This window comes from Polypterus senegalus, chromosome 11 (assembly GCF_016835505.1).
Source record: "Polypterus senegalus isolate Bchr_013 chromosome 11, ASM1683550v1, whole genome shotgun sequence".
Lineage (NCBI taxonomy): Eukaryota > Metazoa > Chordata > Cladistia > Polypteriformes > Polypteridae > Polypterus > Polypterus senegalus.
Window position 1 is genome coordinate 73513650 of NC_053164.1, and position 16617 is coordinate 73530266.

Genomic DNA, 16617 nt, shown 5'->3' on the forward strand with positions numbered 1-16617 from the left:
CCAGCAAACTCACCTAACCTAAACCCCATATTGTCAAGAGGAAGATGAGACACACCAGACCCAACAATGCAGACGAGTTGAAGACCGCTATCAAAGCATCCTGAGCTTCCATAACACCTCAGCAGTGCCACAGGCTGATCGCCTTCATGCCACGCCACATTGATGCAGTAAATTCATGCAAAAGGAGCCCGACCAAGTATTGAGTGCATACATAGACATACTTTTCAGTAGGCCAACATTTCTGTATTGAAAATAGTTTTCTTTATTGGTCTTATGTAATATTCTAATTTTCTGAAATACTGAATTTTGAGTTATCATTACCTGTATGCCATAAATCAACAAAATGAAAATTATCACTGAAATATATTGTTCTGTGTGTAATTAATCTAAATCTGAATTGATATTAACCTTTTGATGATATTCTAATTGATTGAGATGCTCCTGTATATATGTGAAATATCTTTTAACAAACCAATACCTTCTAAACCTCTCAAGGAATGTGTGTTTTGTCAAAGGGTTTAATTCACAAACTGAACAGGAGGTTACCTAATTTATCAAGCAAATTCTTAAAAAAAAAAAATCTAAAATACAGAAAACAGAATTTACTCTACAAAAGTACTCATCATTGCACTGCAGTGATCCAAGAACTGGCTACATTTACAAAAACAGAAAAATCAACCATACAAATTCAAAATGATTCACAAATACAAAAGTACTCTAGAAGAAGGTTAATGTGACTTTGTACTAAAAGCTATGTTAAAGAGCTTGTCAAAAGTTTTCAATTCTATTACTGATCTTTCAGTGTCCCACCTCATCCAGCGGTTATCCACTTTCTGTAAAGACTAATGATTCAGTTCTTGAATTTTAACTTGATATAAACATGCTTAATAAATAAACATTGGAAAAAAAAAAAACAGGAAGTGGAAGAAAACAAGCAACAGGATAAAATAAGAAACTATCCTTTTCTTTTATCTTATTTTAAATGAGTTGTTCACAAACATAGTGGGGATGAAGGTTTCTGCAGGACTCTGTTCAAAGCATTGCCCACTTTTAAGTGGACCTCGAAGTACATTCATATGGTACTTCTGAGATTCTGTGTTTATTATGTCAATCTGGAGATTCCCAGAATAACTTGATAACTTTATAACATTGCACAAAAAACGGATGAATTTGTTTTCCTAATTCATTGTTAAGAATATGTTCATATGCATCGTAAAATGTTCTTTTTTTGTCCATTGCTTAGCATTGAGCACACATGTGGATGTGACACCAAAGTAACTGCTACACTTTACAATTAATTTGCATTTATACCACTGCTAACTGCGTGTATCTGGATCCAGATACAGCAAACTCACATAAAAGAAAACGAAAAAGACTAATGAATATTAAAACCTCATAGACAAGGAATTACAGATTACAACATCTACAACCTGAGAGGTCTTTAAAAACAAAACCTGAGAACTGCTAGTTTAAACTGTACATTTTAAACTGTTCAGCAAAAAAGAAAATATAAAATAATAAATAAATATTAAAAAGCCCACTTCATTTAAACATGTATGGTCAAAATAAATCAAAAAACATAGTACCAAATTCAAAAATATGTAACTATTTCTATAAACAAAACAGACTGATTTCAAAATGTGACAATGTACCTTCCCCTTTCCTTTTCCACGTCGCTTAGGAGTATCTTCTTCATAGTCTTCATCGTCCAGGTCATCAAGGAAGTCATCAGGCTCCAGGATTCTCTGTATTAACCAATATATTAAAAACAACAATTATCACACCCCTAAAAACGGCCAAGAGTAAGAACTGTACCCAAAGATTGGGCAATACACACTTCAATGAAGTATGCATCCATGAGAAAGTATTTTGAGACAGAGCCACAAACAAATGATATCCAACTATCTTTAAGTAATACATTATTATTTATTATATACTCCTTTAGCATTTCCATTTTTATTGTATTAAATTACTTCATCGAGAGGCACACTGGACACCACTAAAAGAATAAAATTAAAGATGGTACAGACTACAATGTGAAATACCGGCAATAATTAACCATTTAACAATAAAAATCATGCCATTTCTATGCTATATAAAGTACTGAAACTTACAATATATTTTAATTAATCTGACAATTCTCAGGAACTTTCCTATCTTGATGATAGAAAGCAACTTGCGTTAAGAAATATTAAGTTTTGATAGATTCTTTTTAACTTTTGCATACACAATTATGTTTGCTCCTTCTTCCAAGTCAATTTTTACTTGTAAGCTGCCATTAACAGTGCTTTCCTTCTGAAACTGCAGAATTGTTCCAAACAGAAATTCCAACAAATCGCTACCTGATGGAATTCCAGCTTCTAGTCACATTAATTCTAATTTCTAACTTTTGTAAAACTGCCTGTTGTTTTTTTTATTAAAGCACTGCAGTTTTTTCCATGTTCTATCAACCTGCACAAATGTTTTCTTATCAGCCCACATTTATACATAATAAAATGGTTAGCAAACTGCATGGTAAATATAAAGTAAGCAAGATTACTTATTTTATTGAAATATTAAAATATCTACCATCTTAATTTTAAACATATTAAATTTATAAACTAAGTATTAAAGATTTAATTAGCTAGGCAAGTTACTCAGTGCTAGAATGCTTGTATTGAATAAAATATTTTAGGAGCACTCAGGATGACATTTGGATATGGATACATTTGTTTGCTCTGTAAAATACTTTTCATTAGATAGCGTAAAGTGAATTTCTATTTTAAAAACGGTTTCTTTTAACATAAGTTTACCTTTGGACTTCCCCAAAACACGAGTGTGCTTTCTCTGTCCAGAATCCCACTTCAGGATTGTCCTCAATAATCAGTCTGTTGTTCCACAAATTAGTCCCCTTTAATAATGCTAAATAAAATGTGTTTTACAACATCTAAACATCATTTTTTAAGAATCAAAAAACAAGGCACCTGGAAGACAACATGCTGTCTATTTGAAAAAGTGGGTAAATTATAAACTTATGCTCTTTCTCCTCAATAAAAAATGTAGAACACCACTATGGATAAAGGATTGTTCAAAACTGGAAAATCAATATCAGTGGTAATTAACCAGGGATCTCCTAAGCATTTTCCTTAAAATTATATTTTTTTGCACCACAGCAGGCACACGCACAAAAAACAGCTTGCAAATGCAAAAGGATGTGTATTTCCATACAGACTAAACAACCAAAAGAGACACTCTGGACAGATCAAAGCATATATCTGAAGAACTCTAAAAGAGAGATCTGGCTAGATGCGTTCCCCAAATCGTTCTCCAAGAAGGAACATTTTCTTTTAATTTTTGTAATATTGACAAATCCTTTAAAAAAAAAATAAAAAAAATCTTTGATAGATTTAAAGGAATTTTTGGCATAGATGTGCAAAACACTAGGTGCCCTACACTGAAAAGGGCCTATTATAACATTGAATCAGTTAAAATGCAGAAATTCAAAATTGTCCTTGCAGTAACGGCATTTCTGCAGCAATATGCTATGCAAGTTTCAAACTTAAGGAATTTCCAGACAATGAAAAAAAAAATGGTTGGATAGAATGTGTGGATGAAAAAATCAAATAATATTTGCTTATAATAATAAGCTTACTTATTATTAGACTTTTTTCAAAACATGGCAGGATCTAATCAGTAATACTTTAAAATATAATAATAAGCTTACATTTTTAATGTTTTATTATTTTCAGTTTAACAACATATTTACTATATGTATGAAGTCAACCAAAAACTGCTTGATTATTAATTAATTCAAAATTTTGAACAAAATGTCTTGGGTACCAACGTTGAAGGTCTTTTTCTGATTTGGCAAAACCACCATAATTACACAGGTTAACTGGCAAGGTGTGAGTGTACTGTATTCCCAATAAATACTGGTTACTTTGATAAACCTAGGAAATTGAATAGTATATTTTTTTCATATATCAAAAAATTACTGACAGAAAGCATTTCATATTACTCAGAAACTAGAAATCCATAAAGGTTTCCATTTGAAAAATGAGCACTGAAATCTGTTATTAATTTAAAAATTAAATTAGATTTTTGATTTTTTTTTTTAAATCGTTCGGTTATTATTTATTTTGAATGTAATATTTCCAATGTTATTATTTTGAGTGTTAAAAACGATAAACTACAGTTTTTAGTGAAACTGCTTTAGGCTTTTAATTATTATTATTTTTATTTTAATTTTAAAAATAACATATCTAAAACTAGCACTAACGTAATCACATCATGTTACATTAGGTTAAAAAGTAAAAGTTAATTCCATGCTGAAAGGTAAAATAGTCAGTACACTTTGACCATAAGCAATCTAAACAAGCGAATAATTCCAATATTTAAAATGAAATCATATTGTGTTCCAGTTTCAGGAGTTTAAAGTGGCATGTTTCATGCAGTTCTAAATGGTTTTATTGTGTTTGTTCCAGCTGCCATACAATCATCATATACAGGCACAGACTGTTAAAACTTTGTGGTGAAACAATATAAAAGCTGTGAGTGTTGATTCTGACCATAAAAACATTTTTAACCAAATTATTTTGGTAAAATAGAAACCAAATGAAATATGAAAATTTTTATTATTTATTTGTCAACTCTTAAGTTCTTCATGTGAAACAATCTTTACTCACAAATCATTATTTCATTCAGTCATGTGTAAAACATTAACCTGGACTGGCCTAGGTAGGTAAGGTAACAGGAAACGTGTGTACAGACGAGACAAAATGCATTGATAGAAATTGTTTTGGGGTGACTTTTATAGGCAATGAACATTCTCTCTAACATAAACATCATCATGAATAGACAAACCTACAGAATTAGCTGGAGTCAAACTGCATTAGCACATTTGGATTCAGCAAAGCTAGTTAACTTATTAAAAGGATTTTAAAAAAAGATTAAGCTTTTGTAAATACCTTACAGCCTTATACAATCTCAGCACCAGGTGCAACCAAAGGTCCAACCCTGGAAAAATCCTCATAATGAAAAACACAAACCCACTCCCATGCATTCAATTGGGGTAGCAATTAAAAAGCACATCTTAGGGAAGTATGTGGACAACCACGTCCAGGACAAAAACAAAATACTCCAAGAGTATAGCAATGACTGAATTCAGAGAGCAAAATCTTACTTATGGAGTTATGAAGCAGAATTATAAATGAATGTGTTACAATGCTACTTAAATTAGAAAATCCTTACAAAATAATCCAATATTTTGAGAGAAACCCATATTTTATACTAGCTTTTACCCGCGACTTCGTCCGTGCGGGGCTCTGTTTTAGTATATTTTTTTTTCGGAAGTTATAGTTCTTGCCCGTAACTTTCTTCGTGTGAAACCTCCGACGCCGTGGGAGTGTAAATATTTAATTGCTTTTTAGAGGATCTCCTTATAAACAATATTTTTTGTTTCTTTATTGGGCGGCACTAATATTACCAGGCTCATGGGTGAACTTGCGCATGAGCAAGCTACGTAAAACTGACCGTGGGAGAAACAATCTTCCCTTAAATCTACGCCAGCGTATTTCAAAGTTTGGCCCTGAGACTTATTTATCGTCATGACGAAGCATACTTTGAGGGGAAATTGCGGTCTCTTAAAGTCAAAGGGGAGGTCATTGAATATTAAAGGAATGCGCGGCTGTCGCTCACTTTACCGTCAGGCAAAAACAGAAACATCCCCTTCCTCATTCCACGCATGTGCGCTATGTCGTTCACAGAGAATACGATTTTCCACACAAACGTACTGGAGTGTCCCAATTCACCCCCTTAGGGATGGAATTTCAAAAAAATCCTCTCTTAGCGGTTATCCATATCATTATAGGAATGCACTGTCAAAATTTCAGCCCTTTAGGTCCAGTGGTTTGGTCTGTGCGTTGTCCGTCAGTCATGGGAGAGAGAGTGATAAATTGACAGACAGACAGGATAGATAAACAATAAAACTTCAATGCCAATTATAAAGTTTATACAACAGGATTCCTATAGCTAAACGATTAATTACTTAAAGGCCACCATGGAAATTAAGGAAAGTACCAAAAGGTTAGTTTAATGACCTGAAAAGTCCCCTCTCTCATTTAACTTGTATACTTAGTACACAAGTACAACTGACAGGCTGACAACCAACACCACAGTCATAAAAGGTTTCTGTCCAAAATGTGTGTTGTTTGCATGCAAGATTATCAAACACAAATGTTTTCCCTGAACAAGTTTATGGCCACTCTTGTGCGCAAGAAGATAGAACAAGGAGGCTGGAGAGAAAACAAAAAAAAAAAAAAGTGCTTTTGTGCAACGTGCAAAACTAAATTAACTGTGTCGAACATTTTTTTACTTAACAGCCATCACAATCATTGCAACAATGCCATTCTCTGGTAGGATGAGGATTTCCCACAATGCAAGCCAAACACCACTACTTTGTGTTTTAGATATACATAAATATTGAAATAAGCAAAAAAAAAAATTTAATGAATGTCAGCTTTGTATATTGTACTTTTATTATAGTTAATGGTTTCCTTTTAAGTAAAACTCTTGTGAAGAGCAGATAAAAAAAAATACACTAAAGTATTTTAACACAGCCCAATGACAGATACTTTATCTTAACTAATCCAAAGGAAAGAGCAACAACAATCTAGAATATAAACAAATCAAAATCCTTTGCTTGCATATAAATATTGCTACATGCCGCCAAATAACCAATGGAAAAAAATCATTTGTAGCCGTACACTAAATTATCTATGCCATAATGAAGATGGGGAAGGGATTATTGAATTATATCCACGATTTTTGGGGAAGGCTCATCTAAAAACAGGTAGATTTATTTTTTATTTTTATTTTATTTTTTACCATGAAGTTCCCACGAGCCACATAGGGCTGCAGAGCCTCTTTGGGCTGCAGTACCTTCCTGGTGCGCGAGTTGGCACTAGGGAACTCAGACAGGCTGTGGTCTTCATCAATGGATCGGGCATCTGATAAACTTCGCTTCTCTAGTGACTCTGTCTTCAACAGTGCTTCCAGACTGCTGCCATCTGGGGGCACTAGGGAATCTTTCTTCAAAGCCAGCTCCAGATCTATAATAATAAGAAAAAAAAAAATATTAGCATCTACATGCATAGTTTTTTTTTCCCTACTCCAACCTAATACAAGTAATTTCTGCCAAAACAAATTTCAACTGGTTATTTTTTTTCCCTCTCCAACTCAATACAAGTAATTTCTTCTTAAGTCAAGTTCAACTGGTCAAAACCCTGGACATTCTTAAAACAATTTAAAAGGAAAATAAATTGCAATAATGTATGCTTGCTGGGATTGACTCCAGCTTCCAGCAACCCTGCCCTGGACAACTAGGTTAAGAAAATGGATCACACATGTATATATTGTGGTCTATGGCATGCTTGTCATTCCGGCCAATACCCTCAGGCCGCCAGATGGAGCTCTCCTAGATAGATAGATACTTTATTATTTCCAAGGGGAAATTCACATAATCCAGCAGCAGCATACGGATACAAAAAACAATATTCAATTAAAGAGTAATAAAAATGCAGGTAAAACCAGACAATAACTTTGAATAATGTTAGTGTTTACTCCCCCCGGGTGGAACTGAAGAGTCTCATAGTGTGGGATAGGAACGATTTCCTCAGTCTGTCAGTGGAGGACAGTTACAGCAGTCTGTCGCTGAAGCTGCTCCTCTGCCTGGAGATGACACGGTTCAGTGGATGCAGTCGCTCTACCACAGATGTTAAACTGTCCAGCTTCATTCCTACAATAGAGCCTGCCTTCCTCACAAGTTTGTCCAGGTGTGAGGCGTCCTTCTTTATGCTGCCTCCCCAGCACACCACCGCGTAGAAGAGGGGACTCGCCACAACCGTCTGGTAGAACATTTGCAGCATCTTACTGCAGATGTTGAAGGACACCAACCTTCTAAGGAAGTACAATTGGCTCTGACCTTTCTTACACAGAGCACCGGTATTGGCAGTCCAGTCCAATTCATCATCCAGCTGCACTCCCAGGTATTTATAGGTCTGTACCCTCTGCATAGTCTCCTCTGATGATCACGGGGTCCATGAGGGGCCTGGGCATCCTAAATTCCACCACCCATTCCTAGGTTTTGCTGGTGTTCAGGTGTAAGTGGTTTGAGTCACACCATTTAACAAAGTCTTCGATTAGCTTCCTATACTCCTCCTCCTACCCACTCCTGATGCAGCCCACAATAGTGTCGTCAGCGAACTTTTGCACGTGGCAGGACTCCGAATCGTATTGGAAGTCTGCTGTATATAGGCTGAACAGGAACGGAGAAAGTACAGTCCCCTATGGCGCTCCTGTGTTGCTGACCACAATGTCAGACCTGCAGTTCCCGAGACGCACATACTGAGGTCTGTTTGCAAGACAGTCCACGATCCACGCCACCAGGTGTGAATCTATGGATACCAGCAGGGAATCATGGACTATGGAGTTTTCCCCTATAGCCCTGCTGGATAGCCCAGGGGCCAACAGAGGACGCTGCAGGGAAGCCCAGAGAGGTACATGTGCCCTATAATCCGGAAGTGCGTCATAGGCAAAGCGACAACAGAAGTGATGTACTTCCGGGGTGAAGACGACGACTTTTTATCTGACCCGGACGTGATAGGAGATCACATGGACTGGGGGATTGGAAACACTTCCAGGTCAGGCACTATAAAGGATTGAGGGAAAGCCCCAGACGTCGAGCTGAGCTGGGTGGAAGGGTGGCAACGCGTCTGGGAGTGGTGGAGTGTATTATTGTAGTTACTGATTATAGTTTATGAATATTGTGGAGAGGAGGGTGCTTTGTACACTGTTGTGTATTAATAAAGTCAACATATGGACTTTTATCTGGTGTCTGGAGTCAAGTCTGAGGGTTCAAAAGGACGAGAGCGCCCACTATCTGTCACAGTGGCGTAGCCATCAGGATTCTCTGGCTGTCTATTTGGCAAAGGACCTGTTAAATAAATTTTTTGTAGGCAGAGAACCCCAAGAAGACATCATTCAGACACGCAACAACAGCGCTGGAACCCACCTTCACCAAGTCCAATATGGGAAAGAAGGGCAAACAGAGCGACATTGCCAGCGGGAGAGCCACGCTTGTAATGGCCGACGCTCGGGAGGTGCTACAGAGCGGCTACACAAGTCGGGAGAAGTCTCCGGGGACAGACTATCGCTCTGAGGTACATGCCGGGAATTCAAATCAATAATCCGTTTAAAATAACTCACTTTGTCCCATCCATGTACCTTGGAGAAGATCACCTGGAGGCTTCGCGGGAGGAAGAAGACTTTCCCTGAAGACAATGGCACGCTCCTGTTCAAGCCGACGAGCACTAAAGAGGACTTCCACATGGTGGCGGCCGGCAAGGGACACGTGATCGATCCCGGTGTGTTCTGGGAAGGAGAAGGCCCGCATCCCGCTGTTTGCGCCTTTGTCTGCAAAGAGACGGACTTGGACTTTCCGAAGGGGGAGGCGAGCGAAGCACCGCTCACCCCACAGAAAAGTAAGGAGGGTCGGGAAATGGCTGATCAATCCGCAGACAAATTGATACAGGCGGATCGCAGTCAGCCAAAGATGGCGGCCCGGTCCTCCCAAGAGAACTCCAAACCCCAGAAGCCTCCGCGAAGCCTGTCCAAGCATGTGCCGACAGCGGCCGTGTTCATTGGCTCCCATTTGGATGGTAAAGCGAACAAGGAAGTAAGTCTACCTCCGGCCAGATTAATTAATTGTTTTGAAATGCTGTAACTTGAGAAATTGATCTAGCCCGTAAGAGGTATTTTACAGATGCTGATGGCGATTAAGAAGATCGGAGGAGACCTGGGAGAGACGGCCGAAGCACCAATAAGGAAAGTGAATGAATACCTGCAGTGATTAGGCCGGGAGTCTCCCGTATTATATGATTTGGCGGTACATGTAGGTAATGCCGGTACCATACAGCATACAGGGATGCAGTGTGATCCGGGCCTGCGATTGATAAGTAGCGGGTGCCAAGTCACTGCGTGCCCTACAAAAGAGTGCAGAACGTTGACCGAGTGGTCAGGGGAAGGACTGATCGAACTGGAGCAGCTGGATGGTGCGGTCTCTCGGAGCAATTCGGTCCTGAAGACCGCGATCCGTTTAATAAGTACATCTAAAGGGGTGCAGACAGGAAAGGGGCTCTCTTTTAATCATAGAGAGACCCAAACTGTGAACAAGCCCCAGATTAAACAGGAGATCACTAAATTAAAACAGGGGTCTCTTGACAAGTTGGAAAAGGCCAATAAAAACCCAAGGTCGGCCGATGAATCCTCCTCAGCGGAGGAAAGGGTGGAGCCAGAAGTACCGAGGTGATACGAATACTGCAGGCCGGGCCACAGATGGAGAAGTTGTCCTAGGAGGACAGGGGATCAAAATACTTATTCTTATACTGTTCCTCCTAGGTATACACGGGAGTGTCAGCAACATCGCCAAGGCCCAACCTTTGGATACTCTTGGAGGAAGATGTCCCTCGTGGGGCTGGACGCTCCAAACCACGTTTTTTTGCTGGGGGAGTACTGTGGTCTGTGGCCGGCCTGTCATTCCAGCCAATACCCCCAGGCCACCAGATGGAGCTCTCCCTGCAGCATGGAGGTGCCCCGGAAACCAGCAGGGAATCATGGACTATCGAGTTTTCCCCTACAGGCCTGCTGGATACCCCAGGGGCCAACAGAGGACGCTGCAGGGAGATCCAGAGAGTCACATGTGCCCTATAACCCGGAAGTGCATCATAGGCAAAGCGACAACAGAAGTGCCTTTACTTCCGGGGTGAAGACGACGACTTTTTATCTGACCCGGAAGTGATAGGAGATCACATGGACTGACGTTGAGCTGAGCGGAAAGGGTGGCAACGCATCTGGGAGTGGTGGAGTGTATTGTAGTTATTGATGATAGTTTATGAGTATTGAGGAGAGGAGGGTGCTTTGTGCACTGTTGTGTATTAATAAAGTCAACATTTGGACTTTTACCTGGTGTCTGGAGTCAAGCCTGAGGGTTCAAGAGGACGAGAGCGCCCTCTATCTGTCACAATATACATTCAAAGCTGTGTGTAACAGGAAGCAAAAAGAAAATACTATTTGCATGGCATATTCTGTTGTATTTACCATCTGGTCTCCATGCCATTCATGAGAATTTTTTTTTATATCCAAAAATCTTGATATAAAAATATGTACTGTCATGTACACATATTATGGGAGTATGTCAGAGACTCTGAAAACAAGGTAAAAAGAAGGAAGGGTTTTGGTGGGATAAAGACATTAACCTCTCTTCCTTCCTTCACCCCAGAGCTGACAAAGAACCCAGTGAAGTTGAGGGACCTCAGAAAACCTGCTTCTTCTGGTCTCTAGAATGTAAAAGAACAGCACCTGAAAGAAGCTACCATTCAGTTTTGAACCAGCATCAGAGCCATGTTAGCCCAGAGCTGCTGCCACATATCTCCTTTGTTCTTTGCTTTCTTTATAAAACATTTATCAGCATCGCTGCTATTTCATGGGATTCTCTTAACAGACCTCAACCCTTCAACATTGCCTTGTCTCTTCTGTTCTCACAGTATAAACTTATCTTAAAATTACTGCTAATAAGACAGCAGGTTTATGTACAGGGAGTGCAGAATTATTAGGCAAGTTGTATTTTTGAGGATTAATTTTAATATGGAGCAAACACAGTGCTATCAGTCAATCCAAAATGTTAATAAACCTGAAACCTGAATGTTTCACAACGGAAATGTGAGTGTGAACATCATCAGGGGAATACATATGTGCACACAATTATTAGGCAACTATTAGTGTGCAGATTTATTATGCAACTAAAGGAAAAATGAAAATTTTCCCATCTCACTTGTTTATTTTCATCTGTTATAGTGAGAATAATAAACAAACACCTCAAAATTTACAAATAAACATCTCTGACATTTCAAAAAAAATAAATCAATCAATCAATGACCAATATAGCCACCCTTCTTTCCAATAACAGTCATAAGCCTTTCCATTCATGGAGTCTGTTAGTTTCTTGATCTGTTGACGATCAGCTTTTTGTGGAGCAGTGACTACAGCCTCCCAGACACTCTTCAGAGAGGTGTATTGTTTTTCTCCCCCGTAAATCTAGTGTTTAAGAAGTGCCCACAAGTTCTCGATAGGGTTTAGGTCAGATGAGGAAGGGGGGCCATGTCATTATTCCTTCATCTTTAAGGCCTTTACTGGCTGGCCACACAGTGAAAAACTTCGATGCAAGTGATGGAGCATTGGCCTGCATAAAAATCATGGTCTTTTTCCTGTATTACTGTTTGAAGAAAGTGTCTTCGAAAAACTGGCAGTAGGTTTGGGAGTTGATTTTGAGTTCATCTTCAATGCAAAAAGGTCCAACTAGCTCATCTTTAAAAATACCAGCTCATACCAGTACCCCACCTCCACGTTGGAGTGGAGCTCTGCGCCCATTACTGATCCACAGGTCCATCCATCTGGTCCATCAAGAGTCACTCTCATCTCATCGGTCCATAAAACCTTTGAAAAAATCTGTCTTCAGATATTTCTTGGCCCAGTTTTGACGTTTCAACTTATGTTTCTTGTTCAGTGGTGGTTGGGTTTCAGCCCTCCTTACCTTGGCCATGTCTTTGAGCACTGAACACCTTGTACTTCTGGGCACTCCAGGTAGGTTGCAGCTCTGGAATATGAAAGTACTGGAGGATAATGGGTTCCTGGTAGCTTCACGTTTGATTCTTCTCAAATCTTTGGCAGCTAATTTGCGTTTTTTGTTCTCAACACGTTTCTTGCGACCCTGTTGACTATTTGCAACAAAATGTTTGATGGTTCTGTGATCACACACCAGTATCTTAGCAATTCCAAAAGTGCTGCATCCCTCTGAAAGACTTTTTACAATTTTTGACTTTTCAGAGTCAGTTAAATCTATTTTTTGGCCCATTTTGCCTGAGGAAAACTAGCTGCCTAATAATTCTGCACACCTTGATACAGGGTGTTGATCTCCTTAGGCCACACCCTCCCTCATTACACAAATACACATCACCTGACGTGCTTAAATCCAATAAGCATTCAAGTTAATACAGCTTGGAGTTGGAATATACGCATTAAAAATGATATGGTCAAAATCCTCACTTGCCTAATTGTGCACACAGTGTATATTCAATACTTTTTTTTTTTTTTTTTTTTAATTGTTCTGTCACTAGACACCCTTTGCCTAGAACTGTAGTCAGGCAGTCAGATTTCCTATAGTTTCATTTATTCTGTAGAGCACAGTTTTTCAAAAAAAAAACTTCCCTTAATTTCCAGAAATTCTCTATAGCAACATACTCAATTTAAAATACTAAGTTGAACAGATTTTCCACCTCAGAGACAACATATCATGTGCTGGAATCAGGATTACTACGGTCTCTTCTGCTTGGCAAGTGCTTCTAGCAGCTTTGTGGACACATCCCAAAACTGCCAACTATTTTATATTTATTTGTCCTAAGCATTCATATAATTCAATAGGCTGATTTAGTTTCCCAATATTTGAGGCATATATAAATCTTCTATTATAAAAAGCCTTTGTTATGGAGCTTGGTTTTTACTTCTGCTTGAAATATTTAGTTTTTGTTTATAATAAAATCATAGGTGAAATACATATTCATAGATAGCTGGGCACTTTCCCCAAATTTCCAAAGCCTTTAGTGCATAATTTACCAATACAGCATTAACTTTACTGCCACTGCAATTCTTTTAACTTCTCCCTGTAATAATATCTGAGAGGTACAACCAACTTTAAATAAATGTGACTGATGTCACAGATAGATGGGTGAGTGTCCCAACTGGGCTGGTTGGTTTTCCCTTTCTTGGTTATGAATGCCAATACAATGGAACAAAATTGTAAGTCTACCTGCCTCCTGGGGTTTCATGGGTACGCTGGGTAGCAGCAAAACTCAGATGGGTTTCAAGGGAGTTGTAGCTGTGTTACTTTTATGCTGCTAAAAGGAGGTTCCCCATCATGGGAATGTTCCACATGACCTGCAAGTACTTCCAGGACTTAATTCTGTCAAAAATCCTCATTTTAAGAGGAGAAAAGAAGGAAGGCACAAAACTGAGAACTCCTGTTTTGACTATTAGAAATTGGGATGACAAAAGAACCAATACTTTAGGTACCAGTTAACAACAAAATTCCAGAACAGTTTTAGCTTTTTTCAGTAATGACAGCACCAAATGAAAGTCAGTACTGGATGAATTACTCCAGGGGGCAAAATACATGAAAAAAACGTGAATGAGAACTACATATAAAAATGCTTCACAGTGATGACACTGTACAACAGATCATCATGTGTTGGGGGAGAGAAAAAAAACACACAGAAGTTCTGTCAAAGTCATGCTTATTTTTTTTATTTATTCATTTTTTTTTTTTTTTAAAGGCCAAAGCATACAAAATCTTTTACTATTACCATTTTTAAATCATAAATAATTTCATGCATGCTTTGTGAGTACAATGATGTGACTGACCAGGTGCGAGTTTTAATTGCTCAACGTATTATCACGTTGTAAGAGGAGACAAAATAAAGGCATGATGAATCGCTTTTTAATAATGTGTCCTACACAGGGACAGAAAAGGAACAGAAGCTTTGCATTCATACTCTGATTACGCATTCATCAGTTAGGGTTATGCAAAGTTTGCAGTCGTGAGGAAGACGTTACGTGGACTGTGCATATAGGACTTTGTGTGCTGGCAGTACAACAGCTATAGCAACTTAAGTAAAAGTCGAGACAAGTTTCAAGCGAACTGGCTTTGTGGCTTGCCTACCCTGACGATGAAATGAGCAGCTCCAATTTCCGAGGTCAGGTCAGATCAGGTTGAGAAGCATGTACTGGTACAACATGTTGCCACACCCACCACACAAAGAAAAAGCTCAAGATCCTGGTTGGCAACCCCGCCATGCTGACACGCAGTCCAGTCCCACCATCCGAAAATGACAGGTATGACGTGTGCGTCCCCCTGTCCTGGTCCAGTCACTTGGGTTTTCAGCAATGAGGATCCTGCAAACTGGATCAAAGTCAAGGAAGCAGGCCACTTGACCGTGGTGCCATAATGAATGTTCCCTCATTATACAGGTAATGTGCCTTATTCAGGATTTTGTAAGCAACCGCTCATTCTACACAAACTTGAACAAGCGGTACCCAAGGATTCTCCGAAGAGAAACAGTACTGAAAAACTTCAGTCTTTGTCTCAGATCACTGAACAGAATCCATGTCTCGCAACCATATAGCAAAACAGGAAGCACCAAGACTATAAAGACTTAGACCTTCACCCTTATGCAGAGATATCAAGCACACCACATATCCCTTTCCAGAGACCTCATGACCCCAACCCACAGTCCATCCAAGAGTCACCAGAAACATGAATGTTGCTGCTGAGGTAAGTAAACCTCTTCATGTTGTTGACATTCTCTCAAGAGACAGACACACTGGTGATGGCTATGCCAAAGAGGACATTAAAGGCCCGAATCTTGGTTTTTATCCATGAAACTCACAAGCCCTGACACTTAGACTCCTCACTCAAACTCTCGAGAGTCCCAATCAGAGCCTCCATTGACTTCGCTAAGATCACAGCATCACCTGTGAAGTCAAGGTCAGTGAATCCTTCCTCGCCAACAAATGTCCCATAGCCGCTGGACACCACCCTGCCCAACACTAGGGCCCTATGGAATCAATTTTATTTTTTCACTAGCAGAATACCCGCGTTTCGCAGCGGAGAAGTAGTGTGTAAAAGAAGTTATGAAAAAGAAAAGGAAAAATAAAAAAAAAAACATAACATGATTGTTAATGTAATTGTTTTGTCATTGATGAGTGGTTGTCATATCTATTCTTAACAAATGAAAAGAAAAAATATATATATATATATATATTTATATAGCATATCTTTGCAAAACAAAAAGAAATAGAGTGTCACATACACATCTTCTTTCCTCTGCCTATTAAGTAATAAATGAAATCGATTATAAATTATTAACAAAAAGTAAATGAAAAAAAAAAATATATCGGGAAAGAAACAGAAACCAGAACTTACCCCCACAGCATCCACTGCGCTTCTAGCGTTAGAGCCAAAAACGTGGTACACGCAGGTTGTGAGGTGTGATGCTAATTAACGCTCGTGCTAATTATAGCACAGATTATAGTGTTGTTATACTATAAAACTATTTACAGGGATCAACAGTTTTGGGGAAGTCCATAACAAAAAAAAATAAAATTATAGATAACATTTTACACTTTGCTATATGAGCAACTGTTGCTGGGGGTGCCAGAATCCAACAAGGAAGAAAAATGAAAAACATTATTTGTACAAAATCTTAATTTATTTAAAACGGATGACTCCCGCTCTCACGTGCAAGTCTGAGTGGATATTATGAACATCTGTTCCAAGTTCTATTTAAATTTTAAATAGAAGGAATTTTTATTTAGTCGATAGAAATGCCTTTGGTAGGAATGTAAGTTAAATGTAGGCATCTTTGCATAAAGTTTTGACTATCCAGCGCTTACATTATATATTCCAAATATTCCAAGACCGTCTTAATATACAGTACTCAGGTTTTGGGAAGCGCTGATCAATATAATCGG

The 16617-nt window shown here is 38.7% G+C and overlaps 1 protein-coding gene across 2 annotated transcripts in view; it reads right to left on the bottom strand.

Moving 5' to 3' along the window:
* The window catches only part of LOC120539194 (zinc finger protein ubi-d4), an 85119-nt gene that overhangs the window by 52575 nt on the left and 15927 nt on the right, over positions 1 to 16617 (bottom strand). Inside the window, exons 4-5 of one of the 2 annotated variants that reach the window (XM_039769043.1) lie at positions 6919 to 7088; positions 1653 to 1745 (exon numbers count right to left, since the gene is read on the bottom strand). In XM_039769043.1, coding sequence (XP_039624977.1) covers positions 1653 to 1745; positions 6919 to 7088 — 263 coding nt within the window. Of the gene's footprint in view, positions 1 to 1652; positions 1746 to 6864; positions 7089 to 16617 lie in introns of both variants that reach the window. The other variant, XM_039769042.1, reaches the window with a different exon arrangement.